The sequence below is a fragment of the Pseudopipra pipra genome, chromosome 6, assembly GCF_036250125.1.
Source record: "Pseudopipra pipra isolate bDixPip1 chromosome 6, bDixPip1.hap1, whole genome shotgun sequence".
NCBI lineage: Eukaryota > Metazoa > Chordata > Aves > Passeriformes > Pipridae > Pseudopipra > Pseudopipra pipra.
The window spans coordinates 48911232-48930238 of record NC_087554.1 but is presented as its reverse complement, the minus strand read 5'-3'; the positions used below and the strand labels follow the sequence as shown (position 1 = coordinate 48930238).

Below are 19007 nucleotides of genomic sequence, written 5' to 3'. Positions count from 1 at the left end.
GGAACAGTGGCAAGTGGGTACTGTGACTTTGAGACAGGAATGGGAAGGTGTGAGCGACGGGCGGCTGGTGAGCACAAGGAACCGGCGGCGCTGAGCCCTGGGACATAGGGGGGAGCAGGCGTTCCCGGGGCAGCAGGGGATCGGGGTTCCCGGGGCCCGGGGCGGTGTAGGACACGCCGATGGAAGAGCAGGACGCGCCGATGGATGGGGGGACGGGCGGTGCGTGTGGGCCTCCCGCCGCGCGGGGGCGCTCGTGGCCCGTGACCCGCCCGCCGGCCTCCCGCCCGGCAGGGGGCGCCCCCGCGGCGGCGGGGGGGGCGCGGCGGGCCGTGCGCGGATGGGCGGTGGCGCGAGGCGCCGTGATTGGGCGGTCGGGTCACGTGGGGCGGGGGCTGCGGGCCGGTCTGTAAACATGGAGTCGATCTTCCACGAGCGGGTGAGTGCGGGACGGAGCGGGGGCCGGGCGGGACCCGCTGCCCCCGCACGGCCGGGCTGGACACACCGCCCGCGGCTATGTGTGAGTGAGGAGCAGCCGGGCTGGGCGCCGGGCAGCCCTCTGTGCCCCCTGCCCGGCACCTTCCGGCGGCAGCGGCTCGTCCCCTCCGCTCCGTGGGGACCCGCGGCCCTCCCGCGCGGCGCTGCCGGTGCCTGGGCCCGTTCCGGCTGGACCCTGCCGGCTCTGCGGTAAAGGGAATGTCGTTACTACAGATCAGAATGAGTCAGGGCTGAGCCCCATCGGCCTCTTTGGCGCGGGGACCGCCCTTCTGGGGGCTGTAGAAATGAACCTCAGGTGCGGGAAGGTGCGGGCTGCACCTGCTCGTGTTTCTTGAGGGAGACCTCACATGGCTGAAAAATGAGTCTGAAGGTGAGCAGGGTTGTCTCTGTGCCCTCAGACTCATCTCTTCACCGAGCCTGGCTTGTCTGAGGTTGTGTAATGAGCAGGAAGAGGGAGAGCTGTTAAAGAAATCCTGATTCATATACTGTGGTTCTGTGCGCTGATGAACAGTACTTCCTGTTGTGGCGAAGAAATGCTTCTATGAACTGCTGTGATTTTTCCAGGTTCCCAAATATGAACTTCTTCTGTTTAAATGCTGTTCAAATATAATTGTCCTTTTTCATGTACTTTGCCAATGTCTCTTCAGCTTTATTGTGTTAATCTTAACACTAGTTCTGTTACATTGTTCTCATGTGTAATGGTTGGTTTACTTAGGAAATTAAGCAAGATAGCAGTATAACTTCCTTAAAAAACATAAAATTACTGTTCTGAAGTACATAGAAACTGAGGAGTGTTCTTTCAAACTTGGTTTGGGTTGCAAAATTTGGCAAGTGCTGTGGTGTTAAGCAGCTGCTGTTCAGAGAATAAGTGTTGGATTTCATCCATTATGGCCTCTGCTACAATGACCTTGAGTTTCAGTCTAGATTTGAAAATAGTTTAAGGGAAGTTTACCCTTCTCTTCTCTGTCCTTGCCTATCACATAATGAAATGATAACTTTTATTAACGACTAAGTTGTCTTCTAGTTTAATAACAAAACTCTGCTGAAATTGAAGTGACAAAGCGTAATACATTCAAAGTACAAGGTGATGGTATTTTTTAGTTGCTACAGGTTTTGGGGAAGGGGAAGTGTACAGTCTTGGGTCTCCCACATGTGAAACGTAACTGCTCCATGGTTAGTTACCCAGTTAAAAAGTTCCACCTGAATGCCTGTTTTAAATTGGAATATCTAATGTTTTTATCCTGTTATTCTATGGAAAACGTAACTGAATCTCTGCCTTTTTTTCTTAAGGGGTATTTTTCCCCCCTGTTAACTGCTGTCAATATACTTTGAAGTGCTGCATATACAGGCACATTTGATTCTGCACACCTCAGGTGTTTCCATCAAAAGCATGAGAAACATGGTATTTATAAAGGAAATTTAACAAAATTAGGAAGTAAGCAATGTGTCACTTTTAAGACTGAAATGACAGTTGCAGAAAGTAGGATTTAAGGATGGTGCTTCAGGAGCCCCTGTCTTAGAAGTTTGTCCTTTCCTTAATAAGATATAAGTGATTGAAAAGACTGAAGGCAGGGCAGCAGTTTGTATCAGGAGAGGTTTCAACGAGAGGATTTCAGGTTAGGGGAAGTGTAATGTTCTCTGCACAAAAGAACAGAAATTGATGTCTGTAAAAATCGTATGATCAGTTTTCTGCATTTTGCACTTGATATGTATAACATTTCCATATGAAAATTAAGGTTTATTATTTTTAAGATAAACCTGTACAAATACAGAAAAGTCCTTTTAGTGAAATTAAGATGTAAGCCTATAGTACAACTAATTTTTAGAGGTATTTTATTATGTCTAATGGAGAAACCTGCGATTGTTGAGCAGGTTCTGCTGTTACAGTTTGTCATATGACCAGCAGTAGAGATGTGGTCCCAAGGGACAGGAGCTGGTGTTCAGTCTTGAGTTTCTTGTTACAGGAGGAGTGTGAGCCAAGAGGAGGTTTCTGGATTCCATTGAAGCCTGGCTGTACAGCCAGTCTGGTTTTAATAACTCATTGCTCAATTAACTGATGAAGCCCTTGGAAGATTCTGTAATCTGGAGTAAAGGGAAATTTCAAGGATTCCGCTTCAAGGGAGATCATGAGAGTGTTCTACGTGGGATTTGTGTGAAGCTTTCAAGGAAGTTTAAAGAATATTCCTCAGAGGCATACTCTTGTATTCTTAGTTTCTATGTGTCTGGCATGAGGGAGGGGTGTTCTGTATTTTTGTTAAGGGGTTCTGATTTTGTTTTTAATAGAGGGCATGGACATTAGAGTTCTTCATGTAAATAAAAGTGAAGACTGATTAAAGAGAAAAGCAGGATTTTAAAACTGATGCTACTTGTCTTTCACTTGGAGTTTAGTTATTTGTAAAAAGAGAAAGGTTGCTTTTACATGGGAAACTCTAATTTGGTTGATTTGTGTTGTTTTGTTGGTTTTTTTTAACATGGCAGTAATTTATCTGCCCGTAGGAAAATAATGGAGCTTGACATGCATTCATTCAGATTAGATATTTTTTTATTTTGTCCTACAAAATCATGACTGACACTTCTAATTGACTTACTTTAAATTTGCATTGACATTCTAAAAATGTTACATTACATTTCTGTTATCTGCAATGCACTGGATATGTAACAAAGTATCTAAAACACTTTTTATTTAAATGGTTTATCAACAAAATATATTTTCATTGTTTAATATGCTGAATTTAAGAAGTTTTTTCTTGTCCCCTCATCATTGTCATCAGGGTTCTAGGACTAGTGGAGCTTCTTTTACCTACTTTCCATATGTAAATTTCATATAGAAAATGAGCTTTACTGCTCCTCCAGCTCCAAATCACTTCCTCAGCAATAATGCAGAGAGCAGATTTCAACAGCCACACCTGTCAGGGAAGAAAAGTTAAAGAATGAGTGTCTGTTAACAGAAAACATTAGTTACTGAGAAGTAGAAATCTAAACTGTTTTGTTTTCACATGGTGGTGATTTGGAAGAGGACAGAATCCATTGGTTGCAGAGTCCCTGTGTGATTCAGTTGGGTCACTGGCAATTTTTACGGTGTTTTCAAAAACATTTTTTACATGAAATTAATTTCCTTTGATGAAAGTGTGCCTGTTTGTTTTTTGTTTGTTTGTTTTTTCCCATAAAGTTAATGGGAGGGTTGCATTCTATAGCTTGCAGTGTATACATTCAAAGAATACATTGTATTCTGGGTGAGTGGGGAGGGCAGGAAGTTTGCCAGAATGAAATGGTTGAGTCATTTTACAGAGTTTATGTAAACCTGATTTTCTTGTTGTCTTTGGTATTTTTTTCTCTTCCAATATTAGCAAGAAGGCTCATTGTGTGCTCAACACTGTCTGAATAATTTGCTGCAAGGGGAATACTTTAGTCCTGTAGAGTTATCCTCTATTGCACAGCAGTTGGATGAGGAAGAAAGGATGAGAATGGCAGAGGGAGGAGTATCTAGTGAAGAATATAGAACATTTTTACAGGTAAAATCATCTTAATTTGGGGTTGCTTCATATTTGCCTGAAATGTAACATTGTTTAGCACAGACCTGCTGTTCTTGCTAAGCTAGACAAGGTTAATTTTCTAGTGCTGAAAGCTCTTAAATTTGTAGTCCTTTTCATTCATGCATCTTAGATTTGGCATTTTCAAATGTTATTAGCACAATAATTCTACAGAAAGCTACATTCATCTTACAAGTAGAAAGGTCAAAGATGACAAGGAGGATCGGCGATTAGCCTTTTGTTTTTGTAATCCAGTGTCAGATAGGAACAGAAGTGCCCATGCCTGTCTGCCCTTTAAGCACTGAGCATTTCTAATTTAAAGGTTTTGAGTTTTAAATTAATATGCCTGTTTGGAGCATTGTAATCAGCCTTACAGACAAGGACATAACAAGTTGTTGCTTTAAGAATATGCAATTACATTTATTTTCAAAACTCAATTATTTTTGACCTTTTATGCTTACACCATTTTTCTCTTTTCTCCCTCCCAATCTCACACTGAGCAGCAGCCTTCTGTAAATATGGATGATAGTGGATTCTTCTCAATTCAAGTAAGCACAGCTCTCTTCTTACACAGTTTTCTGTTTATGCACTTTATGTTCTCTCATATAATTTAAATGGCAATGAGCTTTTTCATCTAGTTGCCAATTTATGGGCTTAATGGGATTAAGTGCTGGACTTCCAAATCTTCAGAGCGTTATCCATTAAGAGCAGTGACTTGCAGTTCTTCAGTTCATGGGCCCTTAAACACATAGAAGCATAGAACTGTGAAATGACACCTGCTGGCAATAAGCTTGATTTCTAAACTGCTTCTTATGGACACTTTAGGTGTAAACATTGGCTCCCATGGACAACAGGTAAAAAAGCAGAATTGAGATTGCTTTCTCAGATTATAGACTCTAAAGCTCTTGACAGCGATTACAGGGTTATCAGAGTGATCTGCAGAAAGCATCTGCATTCCAGTTTTTATAACTCACTCCAGATGCTTCAGAGCTGGTTTTATTATTTTTCTTGTTTGGTTGGGTTTTTTTAAGGGCTATAGGGGAAAAGTAATCAATAATGAATACTTTAACCAGAAAAACAACAAAAAAGGTTTTGAACACCAAACTGGGGCTTGTGTCTAGACTAGAGCTGTAGGCAACGCTTTGCACCTTTGGCTGTCTCCCAAGCTTTCAGAGGTGCTTTTCCATGTTCCAGAATCCCTCTTCCCTATGGTAAGACAGGGCTGTTTTTATGTTCAGTGAAAAACCATTTAGTTTGGTTTTCCTTGTATTCTTGATTGTGTTCCTTCAGTATAGAAGCTGAAAAAAATATGCTTCCCCATTCTACTTTTTTGTCTTGTCATGGATTTTCTCACTTGCTGCACAGTTCAACTTCCTGAAAGCAAGTTGAATTGTTAATTTAAATTTCTTAAAGCATTATTTCGTGTAGCCTTAAAGAGTTACTGTTAAAGAGTTTGTGCTCAGTTCAGTGCCTGATTGATCCCATGACAATCCAGCAGTACAGAATTTCCAATAGTTACTGTGGAGAAAGATTGAGTTGGTACTGGGGAGGGAGGGCAGAGCAGTGCATTGAGAGCAGAGGTGACAACTACTCAAATGTGTGTGGGAGTTGAAGTTACAGCTTTGTTTTTGATTTAACACATCTCAGTTAAATCCTAGTTTTGTTACTTCCCCTTAGATAAGGTATAAGTGTTATGTTTGCATGCAAGTTGATGACAGCTGCATTTTGCATAATGTGATTCCTAGGTTTCCTTGCTATGTTTTGAAATCTAAGTTTTACAAGAACAGTGTAGTTGTTTATAGTAGCTAAGGTGGTTGCATTGCTCAAATTTTGATGGTTTGACTCATGAAAACTCCTATTTTTTGACAGGTTATAAGCAATGCCTTGAAAGTGTGGGGTTTAGAACTAATCCTCTTCAACAGCCCAGAGTATCAGAGACTTGGGATCGACCCTATGTAAGACTTCTTTAGCACCCTGCTTTCATTTTACTGAAAAAATACTCTTAATGTATGATTTAAATCCTTCTTTAAAATTACTATTTCAAACTCTGTTGCATTCTGATGTTTGTATTATACCTTGGGGTTTTGTTTTATTTTTTGGGGGGGTACATATGAGTATCTGTCCTCTGTGCCTTCATGATGTCTTAGAATCTCTGATATCACAGGTATATGGAAATTTCAATGATATTGACAACTTCCTAAATGTTATAAAAGCAGTATAAGTATTCTGTAATGTAGCATCAACAGTTGTATTCCTGAAATTTTATTATATAAATTTGAATCAGTGGTTGCAAAGAACTTAAGCATTAACCTGTATTCTGATTTTAGAGTATTTAATTTTATTTATACCTTTTGTTTTTCTTTTTACAGAAATGAAAAATCATTTATTTGTAATTATAAGGAACACTGGTTTACAGTTCGAAAGTTAGGAAAACAGGTGACATTGTCTTTTTTTATTTAAATATTGACTTCAGAATGGGTGTGGAAAAGTGGTTGCAAGTAGATCATGTGTTGGCCTCTTGCAAGCTTTAGCTACAGTTTGCTTTAATAGTATGCCATATTAAAAAAAAAAATTGTTGTTTTATCACAAAAATGCCAGGCAGCTCATTATAATTGTTAGCCTGGGGAAAGACCAGCAATTCCCGAGTGAACGTGTCCTTTAGGGAGATGCAGCTCTGGAAGAGTCTCTGTGATATTTAAGCTAGGTTGTTGGGTTTCTTCTGTGTGAAAAATAGCAGAAAAAATTGTATGGGGGAGGAGCAGGGAGTCTAGACAAGGATTAGGATCCCTATAGAATGCAAACTTATTTTAATGAACTAGATTATTGACAAGAGGTATAAAAAAATTCAAAGTTCAAATGAATTAATATTTATAATTGCTAGTATTTAAGAGTATCCATTAGAATGAGGTTGGGGAAAGTAGAATCACAACTTTGTACTATTTTGGAAAACTTTATAAAATAATTGTATTCTAATCAGGAAATAGTTATTGAAGGTAAGGGATGGCCATACAAATATTATCTGGTACATATATAATAATTCATATCCATGTCCCTTGCAACATCAATGCAGTGTCTTATTTCAGTGGCCAGTCATCCTTCTGGATCATACTTCATAAGCTTTTATGCAACTTGAGCTGGTTTGATGTTTGTTTTTTTCAGGTGGCTTTTTTCTTAGAAAATGTTAATGGAAAACAGCCTTTAGATTCTGTAATAGTGAGGCAAGAGTCTCTTTGCCCATTTGGATCATTTTTGCAAGTGCTGGCTACCTATGTTGTCATCCAGATTAAAAAAAAAAAGAGAAAAATTACCTCTGAGTAAGCAAACTGAACTCTACTGTTCTGCTTCAGTTTAAAAGTATGGCTAATGCTTACAGGCAGTTTTTGTTTATTTGATATCAAAAAGTATGGTCTCTTAAAATTATGGGAATGCTCCTTATTATATATACAACTATATTGGGTGGAATTTTGTGAGAGAGCATTCTAACCTGAAACATCCTAAGTTGGAGGGGGAGTGTGTTTTGCTTGTAACCACATGAAGACAACACTGGATAATGAGAAAAGATAGAGAAAATTTGTTGACTTGGATTTATTTAACCTGCTTCTCTTCTGTTACAGTTAAAGCAAAATTAGTTTACCAAAACTTTCTCCTCCATATTCCCTTTTAAAAGTTTCTGTAGTCTGTGCATTGTATTTTTTACATAACTTTTTATTCCCCAGTGCTCCTACACTGGTGGTCTTCTTACTCTTTCCTAGTGGCAAAGAGTGGTTTTGGCTAATTAAGTATTGCCAGACAGAGTGGTAGATAGTCACTTACTCTATGAGTGTGGCTGCAGGTGTGTGACTGCATATGTGGAAGTTTGGTTAGATCAATGCATTTTTTGTGAGAATGAAGATGGAATTCTCTTTCTACTATCTGAAATGGTGCTTCCTGGTTAAAATTAGATAATATTGAATGAGTAAGGTATTAAAAAAGATTCTTTGGTTTCATTGCAATATATGTGGGGGTTTAAGGGTAGAATATTTTATGGTCCATGTTGAATATATTTTCTGTCTAGAAGTTTTATATAATATTGTTTCTCTCTTGAAGTATTATAAATTACTAGTTATCTTCTTCAGGAAACTAGAAATGGTCTGTATATATTTATATCAAGTGTCCCCTGTTGTAATACAGTGCTATACTGTCAGCATATTAAATATGAGTTAATTGTTCTTAATTTTTAAATTTAAAAATAATCTCAGGGGTAAACAATAGTTTCCAGCATCACCAGCTATTAAAGGCAGAATGTTTAATGAAAGTATTTAATGGAAATAATTTAACATATATTTACTGTAACTATTAATTTCCTAACACACAGCATTAACTTATGAAGGGTTTCTTAACTTCATTAATCTCAGCTTTAAAAGTAGGATTAAGCAGAGTTTTACAGTGATGTCCGAAATAAATCAAAATACAGTGGTAGAAGAATTATCTGTTTTAATCTGTTTGCCTGGTACCAATATTCAGTAAGGGGAGAGAGCATGCAGTAATTTCCACTCTTCAGATCTCCTGTTAGCTGAAGAGTATTTGAAGATAACCTTTAGCAGTATAGGTATTGTGCTTCAAAAGAATTTTATTTGATAATTTATGTTACTAGATTTACTTGGATATTCCATCATAGAAAATTACCACAATGTACAGAAATGAATTATTGAGTAATCTTTATGCTAATTTGTTTTCTCAACCTCTTTCTTCTTTAATTACAGTGGTTTAACTTGAACTCTCTCTTGATGGGTCCAGAACTAATATCAGACACATATCTTGCACTTTTCTTGGCTCAATTACAACAGGAAGGTAATAGAAACTTGCAGATGTTAAATAGTAACTTGCAGATGTTAAATGTCATTAATTAAAAGTAGGTAATAATTATTATTTCTTAGAACTTATGTATTCAGTCAACTACCCTTAGTTTTATGATTGAAATAGTGAAATAACCCAAGTCTTTATAATGAAAGGTAGAGTCTTACGTTGTAATAAATGGCACATCGTTGTGTTCCATGGAGTGTGCATTTTAGAGTGTTTATATCTGCACCTTAATGCCATGGACTTATGATTTCTTTTTCTCAGGTTATTCCATATTTGTAGTAAAAGGAGACCTGCCAGACTGTGAGGCTGATCAGCTACTGCAGATGATTCGGGTACAGCAAATGCAGAGACCAAAACTAATTGGAGAAGAGGCAGCACAGTCAAGAGATCAGAGGTAAGGTAAATAGAGATTTCATTTTAATAATGTTCAGTATGATTGGTTTCCATGATTAATGCCACATGGAGACAACCCCCTTGAGTAATTAGAAGTACCTTTAGTGCAACGTTTACTGCTTTTGCACACAGTAAAAACAAGTTGGTAGACAACAAATGGTTTATTTTTAAATGGTGTATTTTTAAGTGGGTAAAAACTGCCTTAATAAGGATTGAGTTTTTCCATGTGCATAAGCATATTATAGTGCAGATTTTTAACTTTGTGATTAAAATGGGTTAGCAAATCCTACCAAACTATGGTGAATAGTAATTAACCTGTAATTAAGACTAGCTTGTGCATTCTGTCATAAGTAGAAAACAACAAGAAACCCAAATGTGAATTTCACATCATATAAATCATACACCATTTTCTTTTGGAGTAATTTCATTCCAGTGTTGTGGTGCTGCTCAGTTTTGATGCATTTTGCTAATATAAAACATCCTTGAAAATGTATAAAGTATTACTTCTGCAATAATTTTATTCAATTTTCATGGTGAATAAATTGCAAACTGATAAAAAGGGTTAAGGCTTTTCAGAGGAATTCATTATTATTTCTTCCCCTCTGTAAAGTTAAACTGATGTTGTAAATGGATGGAATAATTGGCAGCAATGTGGAAAGTGTGTACAGTTTACAGATGATCTTTTGCTTTAGTGTGGTCTTCAAAGCTTCCTGAGGAGACCACATACTCTATTTTCTGCTGGTGTAACTGTTTAAATAGCAGTAGGTTTGAATAGCATGTATTATAGCTTTTTGTAGGATTATGATTTCTGAAGATTTTCCTGTCTAACAGCTTCTTGTCAACATATGCATGGCTTTAGAGTTGTAGTGTGCTGCGAATGAGTGTTTAAGGTTGCTTTACAGCTGCTTGCAGCTCTTTTGTGCTTTTTAATGTAGAAAGTAAAATACTTGTTTATGTAACAGACTTTCACAATAGAAACGTTTTTTCTGAAGTTAAAAAACCCTAGAGTTAAATCAGCAGAAAATAGTAATTTTAAAACTCACTCTATAATATAACTTCTGTCTGAATTTTGCTATAAACATGTGAATTTCACAGGCTACCCAGAAGTGATGTGGACCAAGCAATAGAAGTTAACCATCCTTTTGATGGAACAGGCATGTTAGATGAAGATGAAGAGAATTTTCAGAGAGCCCTGGCTCTAAGTAGGCAGGAAATTGATATGGAGGATGAAGAAGCTGATCTTCGCAGAGCCATTCAGCTCAGCATGCAAGGTGCAGTGTCCATCTAAATTTCTCTGCTCGTGTTTGTGTTGCTACTGGAATCAGTTTGTCAGGCACTTTCCAGCATGCATCAAGCTCTCTGGAAAGATTGGCTTTGAGGCATGGAAGGATGATGCAGAATTTCCTGTAGCTCTCTTTGTTCTGCTTTTTGAAAAGTTATAACTTTCACGTTCCATTGATCATTAGGAAGGAAGAACAGATTGGCTAAGGGTGGCAGGAGGGAAGGGAAACAGTCCTAAGGTGAGGAGGAGAGATAGTATCAAGGGAAGTTAGTCGAGGTGCTTATTTCTCCAACAAGTTTCTTTCTTCCTCTCAAGTTTGAAGACATATTCTTAAGCTGTATGTCATTTGCTAACTTCATTTTACTGTAATGAGTAGGATGTGGCATGTTCTGGTTTTAGGTAGTCGTCGAAGTGAGCTCTCAGGCTCGTTACCGCAGAATGTTCCTCAGTCGTCTCACAGCAGTCAGACAGAATCCCTTTCTTCAGAAGAACTGCGAAGGAGAAGACAAGCCTATTTTGAAAAGTAAAGTAGTTGTTAGAAAACTGCATGTGGAAGTACATGTCGTATTTTTCAGTGCTTTTGGGGTGTGGATGGATTTCTTACCGAGGTCCAGCTTGACTTTTCTCTCTTAACATGATTTCTTAACAGTACCTAAATTTTACTGTTCTCATGTGGTTCCAATGAAGAAACCTGTAAATAAGAGGGGGTTTGTTACTAATGCAACAGCAGTCTTGTGAAGAAAGAAAATACACATGCTATAGAAGTATTTTAAATGAAATCCTATAAATTTCTGTAATTATCCTCCTGACAAAAAATACTACTTCTTTAAGACTTTGCTTCTAGTAGTGATGCTTCTCATGTGCATCATGTGAAAGCATTGTAGATATTTTATGTTGCTGTTCTGGTGTACTTTCTTAATACATAGTTGTGTTATTGTTGTAGCTTTTCCTTATCTCTGTCTTCTAGTGATGGAAGAAATAAAGACCAGGGAGAAATACTATGGATGGGAGGAGTTAGACTTCGCGTGGTAGGATAAGAATGCAGAACTTCCCAATGGTGGGAAAGTAGTAATGTGGCTTGGGCTATAATATTGTGAAGATAGGTGTCTGAAGGTTAGCAGGGTGAAATGATGGAAGAGATTTTAAGTACTGAGATTTTATTGTACCAAACAGCTTCTACCTCTGTTTCTTGGTCTTCCTTACAATGAAATGAACTTGACTCAGGTGTCATACTGGTCTTAATCTTAGTCTCTTACAAATTTATGACACTTTCAGACAGCAACAACAGCTACAGCAGCAAGATCAGACGCCAAACCTACATGATAAGGCAACTCTTAGCTCAAGCACTCAAGAAGCTGACCCAGGTATTGTTTTTTACAGTTACATCCAACACTGAAATATTTGTCTTTTTCCCCTTTGTGTTGTGCTGTTTCCTAACCTTCCTTGTCTGCCAACTTCCTCACTCCAGCAGCCATTCAGACTGTCACAGCCATTGCTTTTTTGGCAGTGAAGGAAAGGATCACTTTCCTGAAAAGCCTGTTCCTCTTTGAATCTCAATATCCTGTTTCAAAGTGAAGAGCATTGCTATTAGATCACTTGAGTTCTTGCTTTGCTTTTTGTTGTTTTGTTTGTCTTCAGCATTACAAATTGGAATCTTTGACAGGATTTGTGCCAACTATTTGTTTCCTAAATTACTTTTAAAGTTGTATGACCACTTGGGTTAATATCTGACAAAATTACTGGAACCAGTTTTCAGTAGAACATTAAATGTAGACCTTACCAGTATTAGGTATTGGTGATCCAAAATTGATGTGTATTATGTGTTACAAACAGACTGTTGTTGGTGGAAAACTAAGTTCACAATGTTCAATGATTTTAAAAACAAAAACAATTTTGTGGGTGGGGTGGAAAAAGGTGGATGTGGACAAAAGGAACAACAGAAGTATTTAACTACAGTTAAGAACTAGCTCTGTGAATTTATTACAGCTTATACACATTTATTGTCTTTAGGAGGTGATATGAGTGAAGAAGACATGCTTCAAGCAGCCATGAATATGTCTCTGGAATCTGTTAAAAACCACTTGAATTCGGAAGAGGAGAAATGACATAATTTTTTTCCCCTCTTATTGTCAAAACGCTAAGTCTCCATTAAAATTCTACCGTGTGAATGTTGCACAAGCAGGGTTCATTTCAGAGTTCTGGAAGCAGGAATGAAAGGGGGGCTGCTGGAGGTCAGAGTTTAGAGGGAATCTGCAAATATGAAAAAGATCACACTAATTTAGAAAACTGTAGCACTCCTACTACAAAACATCTGCTCAAAAAAGTAGTAGTGTTAAAATTACTGAACTATTCACATGAACAAAGTCAGATGAGTATAGCATCTGTAACTTACATATAAAAAGCAAGTTTAAATTGTTTTGAAGAATTCTGTATAAGATATAAATGGTGCCAAAACCAGCATCTACTGATTTCCTTCAGTACTAACGGAAAAAGAGATACAAGTAATAAGTTGTGCTCATAAATTATTATGTTCCTTTTAATAAATCGCTCTAAAATGGGGAAAATAATTAAGTTCTGTTAATCTTAAATTTATTTTGTGAGCTCTGAGTTGATTAGAGCAGAGTGCTAATACGGCCAAGGTGATGGGTTCGATCCCTGTATGGGCCATTCACTTTAGGAGGTGGATTTGAGGATCCTTGTGGGTCCCTTCCAACTCAGAATATTCTGTAATTCTGAGTGACTTAACATCAACTTTTTGATCCTGCTGTCCATTTTTGAAATGACCCATTCTGCAGGAGAAACAAGAATCCATAGATTTCATACTTACAATTCAAGATAAAATCTTTAGTGGATTCTTGAGTATAATGTTACTCATGAATCTTTCAGTGATTTCTGACTTCCTAGCACTTTGTGGTTTTACTTTTAATTCCAACTCTAAAATTTTAGATCCATGTTTAACATTTTGGGTTTTGGCAGATAACTTGCCTTATTTGGTTTGATGAGGTTTTTTATAAATTTTTGTTTGTTATGTTCTTTCTTGTTAAGCCACTGTCTTTACTACTAAAGTAGGATACAATTAATTGGGTTGAACAGGTTTTCTTTTCTACCTCTTCCAAAGTCTTTTTTTTTCCCCCTTTTCAAGCTCAAACCTTCATTTTGGCCTTTCAGTATGAGAGAACTGTAACTGAATCTAGGAGAAAGGAGGAGGGGATATAGGTGCCATAAAGTCAGTGCCACACACAAGGTGCATTCCTGCAATCTGAAATGACCCCTGTGCAAGTAGCTCTTTTAAGAATGAATATTTATGCCTGTGTGGATGTTCTTTCTGAAATGCTTTTTATGAGTGTCTGTCAGAATGTTGCCGTTTTTTCAGGAATGGCCTTTATTCACGCACCTTACAAATTTTTATCATGCTGTTTCTGATCCTGAGAAAAATTGGGGAGCAAAGTATGTGAGATAGCTTATGCTATTGGTTGTAAGACATTTGTTTTGATATCCAGGATGAATGTGTAAAAGGGTGACCAAACCTGGCTTGGAACTTCAGTGCAACGAAAGAGATATGTTTCATTTTCCTAAATGGTGCTTGAAATACAAATTCTGTTTACATATAAATTATATGGAAATATGTTGTAGATAGAGTATATAAGCTGTAGTCCAATTAAAGCATTAACAGTTAGCACAGGCATTCTAAGAATCTTTCAAAGATAACCCCAAATTTCTTTATCAAAATATTCTTAAGTTACATCATTGCATTAAATGTTACAAAAGTAACATTTAATTAAAATTAGTATGAAATGAATAGTAGCTAGATGGAAATATACATTCAGCATCAAGTAGTACTGTACATGAAAGGGCTCTTACCTCTCAGTAAAGATTTGTTTACAGCAATGGTTTCCTGATAGCTTAGGATATTATTATGTTATACATAACTGGGCTAAATTCTGTTTTCCTTACATATGTGCTGAATTTTCACCAGTGTCACCAGAATCAGGTATGTGTAAGACAATATGGATTTTGACATGAGACTTTTAAAAAACTGATTTTTGTCTTTTTTTAAATAATTCTGTCATACGCATTATAATTATTTGTAATGTCTCAAATTCATATAGTTAATCATGGCCAGTCTTCGCGAGCGAAGATTTGGGAAAGGTCTTTACCCTTCAAGCCTGCGCAGTGGATTTTTTAGGTGAGACACAGTGTGCGCTGAACTGAGCCCACCCTTTAACCCTAAGGTTCATCTGCCAGGGCTGAGCGAGCTCGGACGGTGGCAGCGAGGTCCTCAGGACGTAGGTTTGCTTGGAGTGACCTTCTCTTAGATGGATGGCCTTGCAGGGCTGATGAGCTCCATCTGCCCGGAGAAGTCCCCTGACTGGGAATCAAACCTGGGCCACGGCGGTGAGAGCGCCACATCCTAACCACTAGACCACCAGGGGGCCCAATATAGTTAAACAATGGCTTTAAAAGTCCATGTATGCAAATGCCATTTTGAAATGCTGTATTTTTCAGGATATACTTTTCTGCTTTCAGTTTAAAATTTCTATTAAACGGAAAGCAGGAAAGGTATCTCTACAGCACTGAATTATTTCTTTGCTCATCTGTAAATTAATTGCAGCTTTAATTTCCGTTTTTTTTGTTGTGCCATAAACTGATTCTGAAATAAGACTAATTTTTATAAATAGGTATAGACTGGCAATCTGATGCCAATACTTGGACCTTGGACATTTTATCCTCTATTATAAGAATATAATAAAAATGTAGCATTTCTACAACTCTAGCAGCCCTGGATTAAAAAAAGAATCTAAGCCCTTGAATGACATTAACTGTAACCCAGGCCGAATACATGTTTTTTTAACCACTGTAACAGGGAGGTTTGCCTTTGAACTTTAATGTCACATTGTAAGTCACTTCATCACCCAAATCTTTTAATATTGAAGGAATATAAAGTAACGATGCCTGAAAAGCGCAACTGAGAGAGTCATTACAGGGCTAATGACATTCCTTTCTGTGTAGAAACATTGTCATTCAACAAAAAACAGTTTGATTTTCAGTGGAATGTCAAGTTTAATGATGAAGGCATATCTGTCTAGTCAAGCAGTTGAGAGAGCAGTTTAAGCTCATCTGTTAATTCTGAGCCCTGTCGCTGGAAAGGACCTCTAAGAGACCACCCATTAACCTAGCACTGCCAAGTCCACCACTAAACTTAATGTCCCTAAGCACCACATCCACACCTCTTCTAAAAAGCTCCAGGAATGGGGGCTGAACCACTTATTGTGCAGCCTGTTCCAATGCTGGACAACCCTTTCAGTGAAGAAATATTTCCTGATACCTGAACTAAACCTCCACTGGTGCAACTTGAGGCTATTTCCTCTTGTTACCTGGGAGATTGACACCCATCTCACTACAGCCTCCTTTCAGGAGTTGTAGAGAGTGACAAGATCTCCTCTGTGCCTCTCCATTGCACCCAAGGTAAAGAATAGTAGTATTTACTGACAGTACATATTTTATAACTCAGGCCTCAACTTCACCTGCCAAGAAGCAGTCAATAAAACAGTGATGTCATTTTTCTGTGTGCATTCTTTCAGTGATAAACAGTTCTCAGTGTGGCTTAACTATGCTTATAATATGTTTACTAATTTAGAGCCTACTTCCAGTGTTATCTACTCTGTCATGCTGAAGGGTTGGGTTTTTTTTCCCATGTTATAGCTTTAGGCCAAAGTCCATTCTAAGGGAGCAGACAGATTTTTATTTTATTTTTTTTAATTATGATATGATATTTGAGGGAATTTCAGACTTCATTCATCCAGCAGTTTTACTGTTTTGCAGTAAAGGGTCCATGTGACATAATTTATGGTTTGCTGACAGTAGAAATCAAAGGGGCAGGGGGAATGAGAGATACTTACATTAAATATGTTCCAGAATTAGTTCTGTAAGTGTAATTCTATAAACTGCTTTCGCGGTCTTATGAGGACAGGAGGAAAAAGAGTTGTAATGCAGTCATGCCTGCATGCAATTCTTGTTAGGAACAGCAGGTATGAATATGAGCTGCTTAAATGCTTACATTTTTGTAGACTTGAAACTAATCTAATATCTGACTGGCTTACTCCAACATTTGGGCTCCTGGTGCCCTTCAAAAAACTTCAGCAAGTTTAAATTTAATTTTCAGCCAAGGTACACTTCTTACTTTTCATACTTTTTTACTTTGCAGACAGCTTAAAAATAACCAATACAAATTCAAATCTATGATGTGTTTTAATGTTGGGCTATTGTTTCTATTACAGACTTACAAAGTGGTAGGGGGCTAAAATGGCTTCTGCAGGTGCCTAGTAAACAATTCTGTTTCTGTATCTCAGACAAATACTATCATTCGCAAGCTGCTTTGTTTTATTACAAAACTGACAGGCTTTTAAAAATGAACAAGAACATGATACAGTTTTAAGAGTCTGTGATTTTTTTAAAATTAATTACTGTTTCAAATAATGATGAAAACATACAAATGGTGTGCTTTGTACTGAAAAACCCAGTACAGGGGGATGGTATAGGAGAACTCTAGAACTCAGACTTATACAGAAATAGTATTGTGCAATTCATGTTACCAGCATGTCACTTTTAAAGGAATCAAAGTAAGAATCCAAGGAAAAGAAAAATTGATGTAGAAACTTTCTTCAAGGGCTTAGACAGAAAATTATGTTGTGCACTTTGTAAGCCATTACTGTCTTGCATAAAACAAATTTAACTCCTGGTAAATCTTGATAGTTACTCACAAATCATTACCCAAAAAAAAAGAGGAAACAAAGTCTAACCAGTAATACATATATACCTATTCCCTTCCCACACAGAATCAGTAGGTGAGAGTAATACTCAATACATTCAAAGTTGCTAGATCCAAATATTTAGTTCTTGAGTTTCAAGGTGGTTGTAGCTTTGTGTTATATCCAGGTTTTCATCTTACAAGCATGAGCTGTTTTGCAATAAACCTTTTTAACCTGTATACACACATTTTGCCTTATTTGCATTTCAGACATGGAGGGAATGCTGTAGTATTTAACCTGCCATAGTCATCTTCCCCAATCACTGTTCTTCAGAAAGTTAGTACATGTGACTTTTCAACTGCTTTTACCAAATCAAAATACTTTCACTTTATTTTCTTTGTTAAGAAAAGCAAATAATTGTAATTACACTTTGCTTTTAATCCCCCCCATCCTCAGTATAGCCACTGTGGGAATTCAGGAGGGGACTTATAAAATGGTTTGAACAGAAAGGGATGTAATATTTAAATGCCACTGTGCAAAAAAAAAAAAAAAAAGAGAAAAACCTTGATACTGTCTTTAAAGCATGCAAGCATTGATAAAATTTTATTTTTTGCTACATGAAACCCCCTGTGTACAAAGCAGTGTAGAGGATTTTGTAAGGGATTTTTTTTTTCATCTCTTGCCTAATAGTTGTGTATTTTAGAAATCTTATTTCAGTAATAGTTTTGGGGTTTTTTTGGTCAAGACTCTGTTTTCAGTATCATGTCCTTGGCTCTGGATTCCTGTATAATTTTTGTCTATTTTGTGTATATAAAGCATAGAATACTGAAAAGATTAAAAAGGGAAAGCGGAAATGCTTAGTCATTGTTTCGACTGGAAAATGGCAGCGCTGTTCGATATTTTGAAAATGCTCTCCAAATAGGCATGAATATATATGGTTGTATTTGATATCACTTTTTTAAATAAATATGATTATAGCTTCTAATGTTCCTCACTTGACCGATGTATTTTTGAATACTTGCTTTCCCTTATACGCTGATTGGGCACAGGCTCATCACACATTGAAATTTCATCTCAGGTATCAGTGGGCTTTGCACCAGATGTGTGTGTGCACATCAGCAGTGAGGGAGTTTTCTGTTGCCCATAACTGACATTTCATCATCTCTGATGTCTTTGCATCTGTTGATGCTCTCGAATTTACATAAAGACACTCCTGTTAGGGAAGAAAGTTGGTGCCCATTATAGTTACGTTACATCTTTAAAAATTATATGCTTTCTGATTTTAAAGTAAGCTACCGTTTCCTAGTTTGATGCCAGAATACACGTTCTTTTTGTGACACAAATGCACTGTTTTTGTAGTTTAGTCAATCCACAGAGTACACTGGATTGTTTCTGTGCACCCTTATCAAAAGTGGATGAAGTCGGCTAAAAAACTTAGTTGTGATGCTAAATAGTCCATTTCTAATTTTTCAAGAGCAGTAATTAAAAAGAGTGGGACAAAAAGCCCTGTGTGCTACTTTATTGTCTACTTGCCGTACTTGATACTTAATTGTAAAATTAACCACAGTAAAAGATATTTTTATCATCCTTAAGTATTTTAAAAGTCCGAAGGACATCCTTCAGACTCGGACACTGATTTGTTATTGGCATAGGGCCCAAGTCTGTCCCGAGGGGCGGGTTCGCGTTAATACGGGCTGTCACTAATCGCGACAGGCC

The 19007-nt window shown here is 37.5% G+C and overlaps 1 protein-coding gene across 2 annotated transcripts; it reads left to right on the top strand.

The window, feature by feature from the left end:
• The first annotated feature begins 305 nt into the window (after positions 1-305).
• ATXN3 (ataxin 3) lies at positions 306-18276 on the top strand. 2 transcript variants are annotated; one of them, XM_064659024.1, is made up of 11 exons: positions 306-436; positions 3843-4007; positions 4529-4573; positions 5895-5980; positions 6395-6461; positions 8768-8855; positions 9129-9261; positions 10356-10531; positions 10942-11065; positions 11818-11906; positions 12553-18276. In XM_064659024.1, exons 1-11 carry the CDS (start codon positions 338-340, stop codon positions 12645-12647), a joined length of 1167 nt encoding a protein of 388 aa, XP_064515094.1. In that variant the 5' UTR covers positions 306-337; the 3' UTR covers positions 12648-18276. The 2 variants fall into 2 exon arrangements, with proteins under 2 accessions (XP_064515094.1, XP_064515095.1); XM_064659025.1 differs by lacking the exon at positions 306-436 and adding an exon at positions 548-865.
• Positions 18277-19007: the final 731 nt, after the last annotated feature.

Excerpts from the sequence above, each read along its gene's own strand:
- ATXN3 (XM_064659024.1), top strand. The coding sequence starts at position 338 with ATGGGCGGTGGCGCGAGGCGCCGTGATTGGGCGGTCGGGTCACGTGGG. Across the intron at positions 8,856-9,128 it reads GGCTCAATTACAACAGGAAG|GTTATTCCATATTTGTAGTA; the intron begins GTAATAGAAACT and ends TCTTTTTCTCAG. Across the intron at positions 11,907-12,552 it reads CACTCAAGAAGCTGACCCAG|GAGGTGATATGAGTGAAGAA; the intron begins GTATTGTTTTTT and ends TATTGTCTTTAG.